Source organism: Phyllobates terribilis, unplaced genomic scaffold (assembly GCF_046119375.1).
Source record: "Phyllobates terribilis strain yellow unplaced genomic scaffold, ASM4611937v1 Scaffold_1__5_contigs__length_1240528914, whole genome shotgun sequence".
NCBI classification, from domain to species: Eukaryota; Metazoa; Chordata; class Amphibia; order Anura; family Dendrobatidae; genus Phyllobates; species Phyllobates terribilis.
This window is the reverse complement of record NW_027362761.1, coordinates 757,583,849-757,603,834: the sequence shown is the minus strand read 5'-3', so window position 1 is coordinate 757,603,834 and position 19,986 is coordinate 757,583,849. Positions and strand designations below refer to the sequence as shown.

The window sequence follows — 19,986 nt, the reverse complement described above, 5'->3', positions numbered from 1 at the left end:
GGACGGCGTTCATACAAATAACATTTTCTGCATTATATCTTCCTCTGCACATCATGAGATAAAGGGGCCAGGTGCTCACTCCCCTCTCCACACCTCAGCCTGTGGCAGGCTTTCTCCTTCAGCTAGGGTAAAGCGCCATGGTGGAGCCAACCTGTGGCTGCTGACTGGTTCCTCATGGGTGGAGGAGCTGAGAAGTGACGGGGTGGTAGGTGAGCAGCTGTCCATTTTGTTACTGGTTTACGACCACCGTTTATAATGTACTGTGTAGCAGACAATCCCTCTAAGGCTCAGTGGTGCAGGTCGCATCCCCTGAGCACACTGACAGAAGCAATTCTCCGGCCATGCTCTAGTGGGATACGTTATCTATATATACCATGCGCCTATGGTCGTCAATAACCGCCAACAAGGCGGGTCACAGCACGCGCACTGTCACACCAGTGTGGCAATCTTCCGCCATGTTGCTGCCTCTCCAGGCCGTGCACGTTACCTCGTGTTCTGCTGACACGCAGGCTCCGTGCGCACTCAGTCCTGTGTATCCTGTATCCCAGCCGCCATGACTCTGCCCATGATTGGTCAGTGCTCAGCAGCTGTGGGCGGTGCCTGTGGTGGAAGAGCCGGTTCCGGATTGGTGACGTCACGCCTGTATCACTCCGCCCTGCTTTCACATAAGGTCCCGGATGCGGCTCTCTTGTTCGATCTTTCCAGAAGCTGCTGGTGAAGGAGAAAGGACGGAGGAGTCGTACGGCGCCTGGTGAGTGCGGCTGCCGCTCCTAGTGGCCCGTGTGCCGGTAATGTGTGGCTCTGGAGCACCGGCCACAGCTTTCTGTGCGGTGTCCTAGAGCCGGGCCTGTTCTATATACTATTAGTATTGTATAGTCGTACCTTTCCCTACATGTCACCCCTTGTGACCCAGTGCCGCTGCCGTCGTCCAGTGCCATCAAGCCCATTTTACGTGGGACTGCTGTGCAGCTTGTTGCCGGGAGGGAGATGGTGAAGCAGACGCTGCCCTGCCCCCTCCCTACCACATAATGGCTGGTGCTGCCTCGGTGACGTACCAACCCATGCTAGCAATGACCCCGGTGATGTGCCTTATGTGGGGGCTTGGGGTGGGTTCTTTCCCACTGACAGCCATTGCTGCTGACTCCCCCACTGACTGCAATAAGGGGTGGGCTGGTCGAGCTTCTGATCTGTAGGCAGCACGGTATAGAGAAGGCGAAGCTGAGCAGAACTTGACAGGTTTCTGGGAAAAGATTCAGAATAACTTGTATTGTTTTCAGTGTAATTCCTATCAGTCCAGTGGGCGGTCCTACTAGTGACTGACAGCTATCTCTGCACACCATCACACAGGGAAGACCTTCAGTCACTGATCTGGCCCCCCCCCCCCTCCCACCCACTGGACTGATGGGCATACCCCTTTAATGAAAATGTTATCTCCAAGGTTCTATCCCAATTAGTAGCAGGTGTAATAACAATATTAGCAAATATCTCCAATTAGAAATGTAGTATAGTTCTTCTGATTCGCTATGTCTCTTTTCTCATGTGCAGGACCTTGGGTATCCATGGTTACGACCACTAGCTAATAAACTGTCACTATATCAGTGGTCATATCATGGGCACCTATGGTGCTATTATACTGATTTAATACATTCAGTAAAGAAATCCACAGCCTGACTGTTTTTATACAATCATTAGAAGTATTGGTCTCTGTGAATTGGTGTGGGACTGTGGATAGGGTCTTGGTCTCTGCCATGACCCCTCCACTGCCTGGTGTCTATCCTCTTATTTAAATATCATGCCTGCACAGTCCTAGCCGTAGGTGGTGCTTATGCAGATTGATCACATGGTGGGCTTTAGTAAAATGGTGCCTTTAAAAAAAAAAAAAATTTGCGTGACATAATAAAAGGACAACTATACAGGCAAAAGCAGTGGAAAATACATATGAGTTTTATGAATTGGATCCGTAAGCGCTTCTGGCGGAGGAGAATGCCGCATGAAATAAGGAGACATTGGAGGGGACATCAAGCGCAATAGGGTCTTATCTGAGGGAGGAAAATGTTGGGATAAGGAGGAGCTGCTGACATACGCTGTTGTACATATATTCAAAAGTTCTCAGGTTCAGCTATGAAATGAACCATTTCCTAATGATTTTGAAGTCAAATCTGACAGAGAATTTTTAGTTGTCTCTTGTGTCAGTGATATCAGTTTTTGTTTTACTGCCGCTTATTAATACATAAAAGTTTCAGTACTTTGAAACACTATTTTTGCAATTATAAAGATGCAGATTATTTGTCAATTTTCTTATTTAGCAGAAACTTGGCAACAATTCAAATAACTAAAACATGTTAAAACATTGCACTACAGAATTTGGTCCTCATTCAGTGACCACTCTTTTTTTTTTTTTTTTTTTTTTTTTTTTTTTTTTTTTTTTCTTGTCTCTTATACTCCTGCATCAGATCATCTTACAATTGTCCAACAGTAATCTGCAAGCATTGATGGATTTCCATTTTCCTTGACATCTTTTCCCCATAGCTGCAATATCTTGGTGAAATCGCTCACTGTGCTTGTTACTCACTGCTCTGCGGTTTGGTGTACAAAAGTCTAGATGCGAATGTAAGAAGTTTCATCTTTAAGGACATGTTCTAGCCAAGATCCTTATCTTTTGAGCAGATTTTCCTCCAACTCTTCATTATCTGCTCTTGAGTTTCCCCAAAAATGAGTTACCACGAATGCGAATGCTACCCATGCAGCCTTTTTCTTGCCCTGCAACAAATGAAGAAGCTCCTCAACTTGAAGAAGCTTTTGAATCTGAGGACCAATAAAGACTCCTTCCTTTATCTGTGTTAAATGTCCAAGGTTGTGTAAAGCAATGAGATACTTGAATGCTTTTGCACTTTTATCCATTGCCTTGACAAAGTTCTTCATTAGGCCCAACTTGACTTGCAATGGTGGTAACAATGTTATGTAGGTCAACAAGTGCTGGGTGCAGGACACTTTTACTTCCTGGCTGAACTGAATGTGGAGAGGCCAGTCTTTTATTGTAGTGATATTCTCTTGCATGACTCACACAGAAAGCAGCAGTACTTTTGTATCCACCCTGGAGACCAAGTAAGAGAGGAACCACCTTTAAGGCACCACTAAGGGTCCTCAAATGTTGGTCATAGTTCAGGCACCTCAACAGCTGTTTCATGTGGATTGCATGACCAACTGGAAATGAAGGAAGCACATTGCCATTATGCTATAAGACAGCCTTTAGGCTTGTTTTGGACAAATCAATGGAGAGCCTCCATTCCTCTGGATTATGACTTATCTTCAGAGCTTCTATTAAAGTTTTATGTTCCATGCCACAAGAGCTCCCTCCATGAAGACTTATTGGACAACGTCTTTATCACATTTGCAGAACAAAGAAATCTAAACATTCTGTTAGGAGAGTCCCTTACTTTTGGGCAGATCCAAATCTCTTAACCAGATCATTCCGTTCACTTTGTATTATCAGGTGTGGTTCAGTTGAGGTTGCTGACAAAGTCTGGGTCATGAGAGGAAGATGCTTCATGACAAAAAGTGCCTTCTTCCTCACTTGACTCGACTGAAATGTTTCTGGTGCTTTTGGAACCAGCAGTTCTTCTGTATTTCGTACAGAGCTTATTGCAGATGGAATGTTTGGATACTGTAAAGTCCACTTCTTCCTTTAAACTCCTTTCCTAATATGGGGGCACCATGCAGAAATGGCAATGGGTAGTGTTACCGGTTGTCTGTCGCCAGATCATTGGGGCTGCAAAAGGTCTAGATCTTCCCGTGCAATCACTGGGTGAGATGTGATTCATGTGTGGAGCCCCAAATCTTTTCCTGATCTCCTATTCTGCCTCCAAAATACACTTTGTAGGCTTTCCTTATCGTAGTCAAGTTTCATGTTTTGTGACTTCTCAGCATATGTAGCAAAAACGATCTGTTTTGGTAACGCAAGAATGAGGCATTTATGCAAGAAATACGTACAAAAAAGAATACTGAAGGCTCAATAGATTAACTACTAACCATGCAATAATGAGGAAATAATAGATGCAATTTTTCTATAACCTGCATTAAAGCTGTCCAGAAGTAATTACAACCTCCTCTGGACCTTGAAAATTAGATCCAATCAGCAAATTTAAGCATATTTGTTTTCAGCGCCACAAAACTGTTTTTTTTTTGTTTTGTTTTGTTTTTTAACCTCCGAACGATTCTACAGCCAAATTGGTTCGATTGGGGTTGTATTAACCCACCACAAAGGATTCAAGGTGGATCAGTTGCCACAGCGTGCACACAGAGGGATTCACGTTGTAGTGGGAGAAATGGGGTGGAAGTCCGAGCTACCTGGATGCCAGGAAACCACAATATAGGTTCATGCAACTTATTCTCTAAATGTTTTAAAGTTGGCCCAACTTCTTCCCCAGGAGAACCACAGTATTGAAATATGGACGGATCTTCAATACTTGTTTATTCGTTCCCCCATGACAGCTCCACGAGAGAGGGTATCTGCCCACCAAGGAGAGGAAGCCTACAGTCTTAAAAGGGGATGGTCCTGTTTCTCGCCTCAGTTTGGTTTCCTGTCCTTGATGGGAAGAACCTTTCAGGCTTGCTGGGTTCTAGTGGGGATGCCTTCTCCACTCCAGCTGGAGGGGGGGAGGGGGGCGTGGCTTACAGTCCGGCATCGTGGGCGGAGGTAGATCTGCGGCCACGGCAGACTTGTGGCTCTACTGCATGCTAACACTGTGCTGATGGTCAAGGTTTGTGATGTGCTTCTGGTAAGTGGGAGTTAAATGCCAGTGTCAAGAGACTGACAGCAGCATTTAACGTGTTGGCTGCGGATGGATCGTGATTCCACTTGTCTGTTATAGGGGTACATGACAGCTGATCAAATCAGCTGTCATGTACCTGAAAAGATGCAGGCTCAGCGCAGCATCAAATGCTGGGACGCTACCTATGACATCCCTATACGTCGTAGGATGTGAAGAGATTAATCTGCTAGGGTGGACCAGGCCATTGCTGCTTTTTTCAAAAGCTGCTACCAGGTCTATGGAGTCTCAGAGTCTGTATGAAATGGACCAACTCCGACTCCTAAAATATATAATAAATGGAGTACAGTAGTTCAGTGCAGTTTGTGGAGAATATTTTTTCATAAGAATTTGGGAAAATTATGAAATGTCCTATTCCTGATGTAAGATTCTAGACTTTTAGCTGAGATGAATCTGTGCTACAATAAATGGCTACTGTTTAAGTGAGCCATGTATGAAGGAGTCGGAGGTTTGGCTTACTGACTCCACAGCCCTGGATGCTACACTTGACTTAAAGGCCAAGAGTCTGCTCTTCTATGGATAACCTGCTTCAATTATTTGTTCAGTGGGGGTGCAGTCTGATCCAATGCCCCCAGCCTTCGATTTGTTTAACTCCTAACCCCACTGACGACAGTACATACAGGTACATCTCACTAAATTAGAATATCATCAAAAAGTTAATTTCAATTCTTCAATATGAAAAGGGAAACTCATATAGTCATTACAAACAGTGATCTGTTTCAAGTGTATATTTCTGTTAATGTTGTTTATGGCTTACAGACAATGAAAACACAAGTCGTTATCTCAGTAAATTAGAATACTTAACAAAAAACTCCTTCAAAGGCTTTGTATGCATTTAAAAAAAAGTCCCTTAGTCCGTTTCAGTTGGCCTCCATGGGGGAGACTGCTGACTTGACAATATCCAGAAGGCAGTCATAGAAACTCCACAAGGTCCCAGAGTCTGGAGGAAGTGTAGAGGCCACAATCCAAGCTGCTTGAGGTCTAGTGTGAAGTTTCCACAATCAGTGATGGTTTGGGGAGCCATGTCATTTGGTGTAGGTCCACTGTGTTTAATCAAGACCAAAGTCAGCGCAGCCGTCTACCAGGAAATGTTATGCTTCAGGTTTCCCTCTGCCGACAAGCTTTTTGGAGATGGAAATTTCATTCTCCAGCAGGACTTGGCACCTGTCCACACTGCCAAAAGTACCAATACCTGGTTTAAAACCAACAGTATCACTGCTTGATTGTCCAGCAAATTCGCCTGACCTTAACCCCATAGAGAATCTATGGAGTATTGTCAAGAGGAAGAGGAGAGACCCCAGACCCAACAATGCAGACGAGCTGAAGGCTGCTATCAAAGCAACCTGGGCTTCCATAACACCTCAGCAGTGCCACAGGCTGATCGCCTCCATGCCACGCCGCATTGATGCAGTAATTGATGCAAAAGGAGCCGCGACCAAGTATTGAGTGCATTTACTGAACATACATTTCAGTAGGCCAACATTTCCGATTTTAAAAACCTTTTTTGAAGCTGTTCTAAAGTATTCTAATTTACTGAGATAATGACTTTTGTGTTTTCATTGGCTGTAAGCCATAATCATCAACATTAACAGAAATAAACACTTGAAGTAGATCACTCTGTAAGGACTATATAATGAGTTTCACTTTTTGTATTGAACTGAAATTAACTTTTAGATATTCTAATTTAGTGATTTACACCTGTATGTAGCAGAGCTGTGTGTATAATGCACACTACATAGAAACGTGAACCTCTCCATATTCTACCCTAGTGCATTACTGATAATGAGCCCTCCACTTTACACCACCACATATCACAGCTCTGGCTTGCAATAAAATGGGGCCTATCTTCCCCCACAGCTGTAAACTGGACAGCCCAGAGACTGCTCAGGTCACAACTGAGGCAGCCACAGTACAGGAGACGTGGCCTGCGGCTGCAGTCTTTGCAGTTTCCAAGTGTCGTGCTCAGACACGCACCAGCAAATGAAAAATAACAGCCCCCAGCTTCTGCAGAAAAAAAAAATGTTTGAAATAGTACATTTTATATTTTTTAAATGGTTGCATAATCAATTACTGTAAAAATTGTAACCCATTACCTTTAGAAAGACTAAATGTGTGGAGCTCTGCTGCACTTGCCGCTGCTAATGGCTGTTTATAGCTACATACCAAAGATGAGTATTGGTGCAGAAAATCTTGCTAAACTAGGAGAGCTGAATCAGGCTGTGTTTTTGTCTTTTTGGTATGTGATGTTTTAGGCTGTGTGCCCACGATGCGTTTTTTAAGCATTTCCACAGCGGCAAAAAAGCTGCAGAAACACTTAAAAAACGCATGGTAGAAGGGCAGCAATGTTCCCCAATGATAATCCTCATGTGCTGTGCACATGCTGTGGAAATTTCCGCTGCGGATTATCATTGCGGGGGAAAAAAACACAGCACTACCAATTATTTTGCAGATGTGCTGCGTTTTTGCTGCCATTGACTTGCATTAGATCGCATGGATTACGCATCACTGTATATGTAGATGCGCATTCCATGCGTTCTAATGTGCGGATGGTACCCGGGTCTAGAGGAGAGGAGACTCTCCTCCAGACCCTGGTACCAAGAACGCTTCACTTCCGAATGTCCCTGGCAGGAAAACGCATGTACAATGTGTTTTTTCTGCCAGGGAAATGCAGAAACGCTCAGGAAAAAATCCTGAACATTTCTGCATCGTGGGCACATAGCCTAAAATAAAGCTGCTTTGACAAAACTTTATTGTTCGTGATTGGGTGTGGTTTTAGTGCGCTTTTGCTGAAACAATTGAAAAATGTGAGTCAAAAACATTGTGGGGACTTGACTAAAACGGCAATCATCTGCCAGGAATGGGATGGGCTCTGCTCCTAAACCTGCATGAAAGAGGACCTGACATATGTAATGACGTCACGTGTTGGGAAGGGGTTAAAGCAGGGATGTCAAACTCAACCACACAGAGGGCCAAAATGAAAAAGTTGGACAGTCGTGGGCCAATCAGTATGCAGAATAATGGGCCCCACATAGTCCTCCATACAGAATAATGGGCCCCACATAGTCCTCCATACAGAATAATGGGCCCCACATAGTGCTCCATACAGAATAATGGGCCCCACATAGTGCTCCATACAGAATAATGGGCCCCACATAGTGCTCCATACAGAATAATGGGCCCCACATAGTGCTCCATACAGAATAATGGGCCCCACATAGTGCTCCATACAGAATAATGGGCCCCACATAGTGCTCCATACAGAATAATGGGCCCCACATAGTGCTCCATACAGAATAATGGGCCCCACATAGTGCTCCATACAGAATAATGGGCCCCACATAGTGCTCCATACAGAATAATGGGCCCCACATAGTGCTCCATACAGAATAATGGGCCCCACATAGTGCTCCATACAGAATAATGGGCCCCACATAGTGCTCCATACAGAATAATGGGCCCCACATAGTGCTCCATACAGAATAATGGGCCCCACATAGTGCTCCATACAGAATAATGGGCCCCACATAGTGCTCCATACAGAATAATGGGCCCCACATAGTGCTCCATACAGAATAATGGGCCCCACATAGTGCTCCATACAGAATAATGGGCCCCACATAGTGCTCCATACAGAATAATGGGCCCCACATAGTGCTCCATACAGAATAATGGGCCCCACATAGTCGTGGTGGTTCTGGTGTTGCGGGCCAAATGTAACCAGCCTGCAGGCCAGATTTGGCCCTTGGGCTGGAGTTTGACATGTATGGGTTAAAGGAATACATAACTGTTCTTTAAAAGTAGTGACCTGAACAGAATAAACTGACTGACACCTTTTTATATTTACTAGCAGTGGTGGCTATGGATGAAGCAAACAATACAATTCTATCTTTGACCCCCAGCCTCCTTCTTAAGTAGTAAATGAATCCGTGGCTTTCTATGGGCAACACTAACCTTCTTTCTTAAAATGATGATTGTGTATTATGTCCATTGTGTGGATCTACCTAAGCAGTTACAGGATCTCCAGTCACATGGGGGAGCCTTGTGTACACCGTGCTGTATGTCTAAAGGTATTCTCTATATCTTTGGTATGGAGCAGTGCAAGACTCCTGACTTTTACTCTAGAAAACTATAGAACATCTGTCCACAACATTCTGTGGTGTATAACAGACGAATGCTTCTTTTACAGTGTAGACTGAAGATACCTGAAGCAAAATGGTGGTTGAAACTGGGTACTATGATGTTCTCGGGGTAAAGCCTAATGCCACCCAGGATGAACTCAAAAAGGCGTACAGAAAACTAGCCCTAAAGTACCATCCAGACAAGAATCCCAATGAAGGGGAAAAGGTTGGTATGGTCTCAGTTTGATTTTACTTAAGATTTTTTCCATGGTTTTTCTAGCAAAATGAAGAAGATTTCTTTAATCACCTGCTGCTTATTTAATTTCTTGTGGATGTTAACAATCAGTGTTGGTTTTTGTTTTTTTGTTTTTTTTTTTCCCCCAAAACTGCAGCGTGTCAATTTTAACTTTTTTTTGCATTTTTCCCATCCAAATGTAAGGGGGGTGGGGGAGGGGGGGCATGCATGTAAAACGCTTAAAGCTGCATATATTGTAAGCAGCATCTCTCCTGCCAGCACTTTTTTTTTTTTTTTTTTTTTTTTTCCGGTCCTACATTGATATGCCAGAAATGCCACCTAAATTAATGGCCTCAAAGGTGACCTGCCTACTCCTATGTACTACTATAGAAGGGGACCAGGAAAGGGTCTGAATAGGAGTCATGGGATATCATTGATCCACTAGTACAGCTTTAAAGGGAATCTGTCAGCAAGTTTTTGTTACCTCATCTGGAAGCATCGTGATCTAGGCCGATAACCTGAATTCAGCGATGTATCACTTAGATTATTCCTGCTGTCTTCAGATTATGTAGCAAACACCTGCTGATAGATTCCCTTTTATTTTTAAGTCTGAACCAGTCTTCACACCTGTCTTGCCCATACACATGAACTTTGTTTGGTCAAGTGTTAAATGGAATCTGTCAGTAGGATCCAGGGCTGTGAAGTCTGTATAAAATGGACCGACTCCTAAAATATATAATAAATTGGGTACAGTAGTTTAATGCAGTTTGTGGGGAATATTGTTTTCATAACAACTTGGGAAAGTTATGAAATGTCCTATAAATGTGTGTCCTATTCCTGATCTAAGGGTCTAGACTTTTAGCTGAGATGAATCTGCGCTACAGTAAATTTATCACTAAACAGGAGACATGTATGAGGGAGTCTGAGTCGTGGAAATTGAGTAGTCGGAGGTTTGGCTTACCGACTCCACAGCCCTGGTTGGCTCTAACACACAACACACACACACTTCGAAGTCCTCTATATGGGTATTTAGGTCAAGGGAAGCTGAATAAAGTGATACCTTGAGATCTGCTATACAATGTTCTATTCCAGAGAAGTCAATTTTTTTATTTATTTATTTTTTATATAAATATGTAAATCACCTCTCAGACTTTGGGGGAGGATCCTGTCTCCAGAGCTTCATACATGAAGAGCTACCAGTGTGAGACAAGTAGCTAACCCAGAACAGGAGGAATTTAATTTGTCTTGCAAACACATTTTTGCAGCTCTCTGAGCTCTGCTGTATTGTAACAATATTGCAATCCTGTGAGATGGAAGCTGAGAGGAACCTGTAGATATGTCAGGTATAATCACACACAGCTCTGCAGTGAGATCAGGAGAGCAGAGCAGCCATCACACTGGTAACTCTGCCTCCAGGGCTTATTATACATGAAGGGGGAGTTATCTTCCAGGCAATGTCCTCCCCAAAGCCTGGAAAAGGTAACTTGCATAAAGTGCTAAATGATTTATCTACAACAAGGCATCTGATATGAGAGGGATGACTAATCGGCAGTCTATAACCAGTATGCCCTCATAAATGGGTTAGATTGTCACAAGTGGTGACTAATTCACTTTTAAAGGGGTTTTCCCACTAGCAAAGTACATTTTAATCAATATATCTTGTAATAAGTTCCACAATTGATGTGTTTACCAAAAACTCAATGCTACTGTGTGGAGAGAATCTCATAAATGTGCCCCTTCAATGTGCTGTGTAGAGCTGCTGTTCGGTCATGGTCGGGCATAGCTGCTCCCCATCAGAGCTTATGTCACGGACTTGATTTATGATGAGCTTACAGATCTTGTGAAGTGACATTGCAGAGACATTCACTCCTTTGATAAAACTGGCTGGGTAGATGTTACCTTACAGAAATCAGCCTGGTCACCAGTACATTCACTTATGCTTCCTTCCCTGGCCAGGACCTGTGTGTGACTGACCATGAGCTGCAGCATCTATTAGATATCTTAGCACTGTAAATATATAATCTATATTATATTTTTTTATTTTCCCAAGATAGATTTATTTAACCCCTTTTAAAACCTGGGGGCATATTGGTACCCCACCAGGCCATCACCCCCGGTTCAGTGAGGGCTCCGGCATTAAGCCTGCACTGAACCGGGCACATGTCAGCCGGATAAATCAGCTGACATGTGCCCACATCAGCTGCACGTGGAATCGCGATCCACCTGTATCTGTTAACCAGTTAAATGCCGCTGTCAATCTGACAGCAGCATTTAACATCGCCACTTCGGAAGCGTGGCTTTAGCCCCGCCCATTGGTGACCCCGTCACATGATCGCAGGTCACCGATGCGTGGGCATGACAACCTGGGGTCTGCAGCAGACACCTGTTGTCATGTAAAAATTGCTATGAGCGCCAACCTAGTGGTCGGCGCTCATAGCACATGAGCATTTCTACTGCAATAGAGGTGATCTGCTCGATTGCCTCTGCTACATAGAGGCAATGGACTGCTGCTGCTTTTAGTCTCCTATACAGACTATTGAAGCAAGCAGAAAGTGTTTTATTTTTAAAAAAACAAAACACGTACACATTTGGTATCGCTGCGTTCAGAATCGCCCGATCTATCAATATAAAAAAAATTAATCCGATCGGTAAACTGCATAACGAGAAAAATTCTAAACTCCAGAATTACGGGTTTTTTGGGTCACCTCAACATTGCAATAACGGGCTATCAAAACATCGGCTCTACCCCAAAATGGTATAAATAAAAAAAAGTCCGCTTGGCACGCAAAAAAAAAATAAGCCCTCACCCGGCCACAGATCCCAAAAAATGGACACGCTACAGGTCTCAGAAAATGGCGCCCTTTTTTTTTTTTTTTTTTTCTTTTCCTTTACCACTTAAAAAATAACCTATACATGTTTGTTGTCAACATTTAATGACCTGGAGAATAATAATGGCAGGTCAGTTTTAGCATTCAGTGAAAGTGGTTAAAAAACAAAACTGGTATTGCACTTTTTTTCAATTTCACCGCACTTGGAATTTTTTTCCCCGCACACGATATGGTAAAACCAGTAATGTTGTTCAAAAGTACAACTCATCCCGCAAAAAAAAAGCCCTCACACGGCCATATTGACCAAAAAATAAAAACGCTATGGCTCTGGGAAAAGGGGAGCAAAAAAACGAAAGCGCAAACCCCCCCCCCAAAAAAAAAAAAAAAAAACAGAAAATCCCAAGGTCCTTAAGGGGTTAAAATGTACTTTGAGATCACTCCTAAGTGTTTTCAATGAGTGAAGGTAAAGCCTATCCCTTGTCTGCATATCTCCAGTCAGAAAAAGTGTTTTGGAACTTGATGAAATGCTACATCATTATTTTCCCCAATAGTCAATACTTGTGTGTGGTGGTCTTTAGAATTGGGTCATTACAAACTTGTAGCATTAGGTCTTGTTACTAATTGTAGTAATTCCTTTGCATTTTACAGTTTAAACAGATTTCCCAAGCCTATGAAGTGCTCTCTGATACAAAGAAGCGAGACTTGTATGACAAGGGTGGCGAGCAGGCCATCAAAGAGGGAGGAATGGGGGGTGGCGGCTTTGGATCCCCAATGGACATCTTTGATATGTTTTTCGGTGGAGGAGGAAGAATGCAGAGGGAGCGAAGAGGTAATGTGCTTGTTCAAATAAAACTGTTTTCTCTAGTCTTGATTTTTGTGCAGTCTGTTAATTTACGGTATTATAACTCACAGGTAAAAATGTAGTCCACCAGCTCTCTGTATCATTGGAGGATCTATACAATGGCGCAACACGAAAATTGGCATTACAGAAAAACACAATCTGTGACAAATGTGAAGGTAGGTGTGATGTACCTGACATGCAATCACTAGAATTGTTCTTTAATTTTAGGATATGCTTTGTAACCTGGTTACCAAGAAATACATTGATGTTATAGCCATAGCTAGATTGTTAGTCAGTTGAAAGAATATGATGGTTCTGAACTGAGAACAATGTTTCTTCGTTGCTGCTAAAAAGTTTCTTTTGAAAACCAAATATTTTGTTCTTGTGACAGTTACTTGTTCTTAAAAATCCAGAAATGATCTCTAATAAAATCCTGGTTCATCCTTTTTAAAGGCTATGTATAACTTTTTGTACAAGTGACTGAAACTGCAAGCTGTGTCCTGATGTACAGGGGTGGGTGGAGTAGTCAGACCTCTGCCAGTCTAATGACCTGTTGTAAGGCTAGATAATTGGTAGTAATGTCATGGAATACTGTTAGCATAGGAGGAATAGTATAATGCAGAGTTCCAAGAAGACTATGTTCCAGAATTGTGTAAAATACAATTTACTAAATGGACAGATGAGGAGAACTGACAAGTTTTCTAATGTCGTGTAAACTGACTGCCCCATCCCAGATGAATATTCACATTAAATATGGTTTCCAGGATGGTGAATGATCTGTAGTCTGCCGTGGGTCCTGAGAGAAAAAAAATGTGCTTTTTAATTTCAGGTCGTGGTGGTAGAAAAGGGGCTGTGGAGTGCTGTACGAATTGCAGGGGTTCTGGTGTGCAAATAAGAATCCATCAAATAGGACCAGGGATGGTCCAACAGATCCAATCTGTGTGTCCAGAGTGTCAAGGCCAAGGGGAAAGAATCAGTGCAAAAGACAGGTGTAAGAACTGCAATGGCAGGAAAATTGTCAGAGAAAAGAAGATTCTTGAAGTTCATATTGACAAAGGTGTGTATATAGACTGTTAAATTCAAGGAACCTCTGCATAGAAAACACTTGGTTTTCTCAGCATAATGAAAAATATGCTGTGGGCAGACACTTGTTATACAGTCTAATGATGGGTCTACAGAGTTTGTTTTAACCCCAGTTGCTAAAGCCAGTTATAATTTTCTTGACCCCCCCCCCCCCCCCCTCTCCATTTTTCAAATCTGACATGTCTCTAAATGGAGTGAGACCACAAATGCTTCTTATGTGCATTGTCAGCTTCCTGTAATAGAGGGGGAGAAACGTGTAAATGCCAAGTTGCCAGAAATATTCTGTTTTAGCCTGTGCATAAACTGAAAGTAATGGTGCACTGACGTTCCCTTCATACCCACCCTTTAAAGAAAAACAACAAAAAAACCTTTTATTTTTGCCTGCTTAAAGAGGTTGTCCACCTTCTCATTTTTGAAATTTTGGGTTTCATTTAAAAAAAGTCACTGTTCGCCTCCTACAGCCTCTGTATTTGTCTATTGCTGGCTGCAGGATGAGTTAATAGGGTTATCCATTTTATTTTATTAAATGTGTTTTATCAGCTTGCAGTCTGAAGAAAGCTGCAGTAACAATCAAGAGAAGAACCTGTCATACCTATGTAATGGGTGCCACAAAATCACATTCCCAACACCGTTTATAAAATAAAGGTAATGGACAACCCCACTAACTCATTCTGCAGCCAGCAATAGTGTAATACAGAGGCTATAGGAGGCAACTGTGAAAAATGTTTAATTACATCCAATTGCAAAACTGAATTTATTTTTTTTTTATCTTGGTTGCATGCATTCTAAGTAAAGTCCATCTTTGGCAACATTTTTCAACCTCTTTAAATTGTTTGCTCATGCAGTTTTTTTTTTTTTTTATTTTATATACAGGAATGAAGGATGGTCAGAAGATCACATTCTCCGGCGAGGGTGACCAAGAGCCAGGCCTTGAACCTGGAGATATCATTATTGTACTGGACGTAAAGGATCATGCTGTTTTTACTAGGTATAAAGAGACTAAATCTGATAAAATAGAAATATTGTAACATGCAAATTAGTAATAGGAAAACCATTTTGTACTATGTTGCAGGAGGGGAGAAGATCTTCTGATGCACATGGAAATCGAGCTGGTGGAGGCACTGTGTGGTTTTCAAAAGCCCATAGTGACGCTGGATTCGAGGACTATAATTATCACTTCTCATCCTGGTTAGTAGATTGACTTCACATGGATTCATACCAACTCTAGATAAAAGGTGCTAGAGATCATTAACCCCCACTGTGTTGTCTCTTAGGTCAGATTGTCAAACATGGAGATATTAAATGTGTGTTAAATGAAGGTATGCCCATCTACCGAAGGCCATGTGAAAAGGGACGCCTTATAATTGAATTCCAGGTGAGTAGTCTCTTCTGCTTAAGTGACTTTAGGGTTAATTTTCCATCCAGTGGAAATGTTGGGATATGATATTAAAATTCATTATTAGTGGGGACTAATTCACTAACTGCTCAGCACGAACACTAGGTGTGACAATCTGGTACCACAGGTTAGGCCTTTCAACCCCTTCCTGACATGTTATTGTAACGTCATGCCCTCATTTTTGAGGTGTTTTATACAGCCATCTTCTGTCTCGCACAGGATTGCAGAGTACTGATAGGCTCCTGGGGGTCTGCTGAAACCTCATACCTGCCATTACATAGCTCTTATGAAGACCAGCTTGTGACTTCGCACTATATACTGCAATGGTATTGCAGTATATACTTTGTGTTCGCAGGTTCAAGTCCTATAAGGGGACGTCAAAAGAAGTCTTTAAAAATCAAAGCGCCAGTATTGCATTTAGTTGTACTGACCTGGGGAATAATGTTGAAAAGTCATTGTTGCCATATAATAAATACTGGAGAAAACCAGTAGCGGAAGTGTATGTCTTTGTTAAAGCAATTGTAACTGACACATATTAACATGTTTGTTTGCACATTTCTGCTTTATTGCAGGTTAACTTTCCTTCCAGTGGCTTCATTTCAGCAGACAAACTTCCTTTGTTAGAAAAGCTTCTTCCGTCAAGAAAAGTAATTGAAGAGAATGAAGACATGGAGCAAGTGGAGCTGATGGAATTTGATCCAGCTCAGCAAAGGCGTTCACATTACAACGGAGAAGCTTATCATGATGATGACGACGATCCCCCAAGAGGTGGCGTTCAGTGTCAAACCTCTTAGATTTAAAGCAATGAAGTTTTAGTTTTCCGGTATTACTTTAACAACCCGATGAGAAGATGTAAATGTATTGCGTGTTTTTGTCTTTTTGGGCTTGGAGCCACTTGGTGCTGGCGTTAAGTTCTGTCCTGAAGATGCATAGAAGACCTTGTTGAGCAGTGGCTTTAGGGCTGCTCAGTGCTGAAACTTGATGAACTTGTGATTGTACATGGAGACTCTTATCCCAGTGCATACATCATGTGTGTTAATATAACATGTAAGAAATTGCAGAAAATGTTAAAGGGTTATGTGATTTCTCAAGATGACTCATCTGTCATATCCCCATGGCGATCGCTGCCTATCCTGCAGCAATGAATTAAGGTCAATCCTTAAAGGGTTTATCTGGAACTTTCTGAAAAACAAAAAATGTGTTTAAGCGCTTGTGTTGCACATGGCGCCGTTCTTCCCTGACACCGAGCCAGTCAGACAGACAGCTCTTGCTGGGGATTCTGCTGCCTCCGCTGATGTCATGTTGACAGAGCAGAGGCTTCTTTTCCACTCCGCTGTGAGAGCGGGACTTCCAACATTTTTACAGCCGGATTCCCACTGCCTAACTGGGGGAGCTGGCTGTCAATCAGAATGACATCTGAGTCACGTAGTCAGGCAGCTGAATCTCCTGCAGGATGCAGTCTGTGCTGGGGTAGAATGGTGCCATGCGCAACAGGCAAGTAGCAGGTAACTACTACCTGTTAGTGCTTAGGCACATTTTTTGTTAAAGTCCAGGATATACCCTTTTTAAAGTAGCTTATCTTTGGCCTTAGCAGTGACATAAGTGGCTGCAGACCTTGCATGAATAATTGTGAGGTCGTTGCTGCTGGACCAACAAGTGTGTGAAAAATCATGTACAACCTCCATTTTTCCCAGCAGTTTTTAACTAGTAGTGTGTAAATGTCTTGTGAACTCGGGTAAACGGCATGTTAACCTATCTGCTCTTCAGATATCTTATGTCTACATAGATTCTTTGATAATGCAAATGATTTCACAGATTAAGGCTCATTTAGATTTTCAGTTTGCACATGTGAATTCAACTTTTTTTTTTTTTTAATACATAGTCTTAATTTATATACATATATTTAACTTTTTGTGCATCCTGACCAAACATCCCTGACGTTTTGGATTCACTGACTGGTTATGTCATACCGGAATATTTAAATGCTTCAGATGTTTGACACCATTGCTTATAATGTGTCAAAATGACAGCCTATTAAATTCTAATAAAATAAAACTACAGCCTCTGATTTTCACTAATAATCCTTGCATTCCACATGATTTGGTAGCGTGGATTTATTTAAAAAAAAAAAAAAGCACTACACTTGTGCTGTCAAAAAAAATGTGGAATTTTATTGATCCTTAACAGTATGGGCATCATATGTAAAGGGTTATTCCATCTCTAAGACCCTATCCCAATATGTAGTAGGTGTAATGGCAAACGCCTCAAATTAGAAATGTACAGTTAGGTCCATATATATTTGGACCGACATTTTTCTAATTTTGGTTCTAGACATTACCACAATGAATTTTAAACAAAACAATTCAGATGCAGTTGAAGTTCAGACTTTCAGCTTTCATTTGAGGGTATCAACATTAAAATTGGATGAAGGGTTTAGGAGGTTCAGCTCCTTAACATGTGCCACCCTGTTTTTAAAGGGACCAAAAGTAATTGGACAGATTAAATAATTGTAAATAAAATGTTCATTTCTAGTACTTGGTTGAAAACCCTTTGTTGGCAATGACTGCCTGAAGTCTTGAACTCATGGACATCACCAGACGCTGTGTTTCCTCCTTTTTGATGCTCTGCCAGACCTTCACTGCGGTGGTTTTCAGTTGCTGTTTGTTTGTGGGCCTTTCTGTCTGAAGTTTAGTCTTTAACAAGTGAAATACATGCTCAATTGGGTTGAGATCAGGTGACTGACTTGGCCATTCAAGAATATTCCACTTCTTTGCTTTAATAAACTCCTGGGTTGCTTTTGGCTTTATGTTTTGGGTCATTGTCCATCTGTAGTATGAAACGACGACCAATCAGTTTGGCTGCATTTGGCTGGATCAGAGCACACAGTATGGCTCTGAATACATCAGAATTCATTCGGCTGCTTCTGTGCTGTGTCACATCATCAATAAACACTAGTGACCCAGTGCCACTGGCAGCCATGCATGCCCAAGCCATCACACTGCCTCCGCCGTGTTTTACAGATGATGTGGTATGCTTTGGATCATGAGCTGTACCACGCCTTCACCATACTTTTCTCTTTCCATCATTCTGGTAGAGGTATATCTTGGTTTCATCTGTCCAAAGTATGTTCTTCCAGAACTGTGCTGGCTTTTTTAGATGTGTTTTTTAGCAAAGTCCAGTCTAGCCTTTTTATTCTTGATGCTTATGAGTGGCTTGCACCGTTCAGTGAACCCTCTGTAGTTACTTTCATGCAGTCTTCTCTTTATGGTAGATTTGGATATTGATACGTCTACTTCTGGAGAGTGTTGTTCACTTGGTTGGCTGTTGTGAGGGGTTTCTCTTCACCATGGAGATTATTCTGCGATCATCCACCACTGTTGTCTTCTGTGGGTGCAAAGGTCTTTTTGCATTGAGGAGTTCACCAGTGCTTTCTTTCTCAGGATGTACCAAACTGTAGATTTTGCCACTCCTAATATTGTAGCAATTTCTCTGATGGGTTCTTTCTGTTTTTGCAGCTTAAGGATGGCTTGTTTCACCTGCATGGAGAGCTCCTTTGACCGCATGTTTACTTCACAGCAAAACCTTCTAAATGCAAGCACCACACCGCAAATCAGCTCCAGGCCTTTTATCTGCTTAATTGAGAATGACATAACGAAGGGATTACCCACACCTGTCCATGAAATAGCCTTGGAGTCAATTGTCCAATTACTTTTGGTCCCTTTAAAAACAGGGTGGCACATGTTAAGGAGCTGAAACTCCTAAACCCGTCATCCAGTTTTAATGTGGATACCCTCAAATGAAAGCTGAAAGTCTGAACTTCAACTGCATCTGAATTGTTTTGTTTAAAATTCATCGTGGTAATGTCTAGAACCAAAATTAGAAAAATGTTGTCTCTGTCCAAATATATATGGACCTAACTGTAGTATAGATTTTTTTTTTTTTTTTTGGTTTGCTGGGTCTTTCCTCGTGTGCAGGCATTGCAAGATGTTGAATATCCATGGTTACAACCACTACCTGCATGCCTGCACATGTGGGAAGACTGTGAATCAGAAGAACTATAGGAAACGCCTCCAATTTGAAATTTAGTAATGTTACACATTCTACATATTGGGATAGGATCTTGGCGAATGGGAATACCTGTTTAAGTCCAGAAATATTTGAGCAGTGTCTGAATTTGTCATTTGGGTTCTACATACCAGGGCTGTGGAGTCAGTGCCCATTTTGGTGGCGTTGGAGTCTGTATAAAGTGGACTGACTCCTAAAATATACACTGCTCAAAAGAATAAAGGGAACACTCAAATAACACATCCTAGATCTGAATGCATGAAATATTCTCATTGAATACTTTGTTCTGTACAAAGTTGAATGTGCTGACAACAAAATCACACAAAAATCATCAATGGAAATCACATTTTAATTTTGGGGTTAATAAAGTGGAAACACTACAGGCTGATCCAACTTTGATGTAATGTCCTTTAAAACAAGTCAAAATGAGGCTCAGTATTGTGTGGCCTCCACGTGTTTGTTATGACCTCCCTACAACATCTGGACATGTTCCTGATGAGGTTGCGGATGGTCTCCTATGGGATCTCCTCCCAGACCTGGACTAAAGCATCCGCTAACTCCTGGATAGTGACGTGACGTTGGTGGATGGAG

The 19,986-nt window shown here is 42.1% G+C and overlaps 2 protein-coding genes across 4 annotated transcripts in view; one reads left to right on the top strand and one right to left on the bottom strand.

The window, feature by feature from the left end:
• The window catches only part of APTX (aprataxin), a 43,907-nt gene extending 43,266 nt beyond the window's left edge, over positions 1–641 (bottom strand). Inside the window, exon 1 of one of the 2 annotated variants that reach the window (XM_073636915.1) lies at positions 488–641. The gene's annotated coding sequence lies outside the window, so the exon portion shown is untranslated. Of the gene's footprint in view, positions 1–373 lie in introns of both variants that reach the window. The other variant, XM_073636916.1, reaches the window with a different exon arrangement.
• On the top strand, positions 595–17,385 carry DNAJA1 (DnaJ heat shock protein family (Hsp40) member A1). 2 transcript variants are annotated; one of them, XM_073636913.1, is made up of 9 exons: positions 595–751; positions 9,016–9,173; positions 12,659–12,839; positions 12,923–13,027; positions 13,681–13,908; positions 14,808–14,922; positions 15,007–15,122; positions 15,209–15,309; positions 15,903–17,385. In XM_073636913.1, exons 2-9 carry the CDS (start codon positions 9,042–9,044, stop codon positions 16,122–16,124), a joined length of 1,200 nt encoding a protein of 399 aa, XP_073493014.1. In that variant the 5' UTR covers positions 595–751; positions 9,016–9,041; the 3' UTR covers positions 16,125–17,385. The 2 variants fall into 2 exon arrangements, with proteins under 2 accessions (XP_073493014.1, XP_073493015.1); XM_073636914.1 differs by having other exon boundaries at positions 605–751; positions 9,021–9,173.
• Positions 17,386–19,986: the final 2,601 nt, after the last annotated feature.

What these genes read in the sequence shown, in the direction of transcription:
- DNAJA1 (XM_073636913.1), top strand. Translation starts at nt 9,042, where the DNA reads ATGGTGGTTGAAACTGGGTACTATGATGTTCTCGGGGTAAAGCCTAAT. An exon ending in AATCTGTGACAAATGTGAAG is followed by an intron (nt 13,028 to 13,680) that starts GTAGGTGTGATG and finishes TTTTAATTTCAG; the next exon opens with GTCGTGGTGGTAGAAAAGGG. An exon ending in TGAAGTTCATATTGACAAAG is followed by an intron (nt 13,909 to 14,807) that starts GTGTGTATATAG and finishes TTTTATATACAG; the next exon opens with GAATGAAGGATGGTCAGAAG.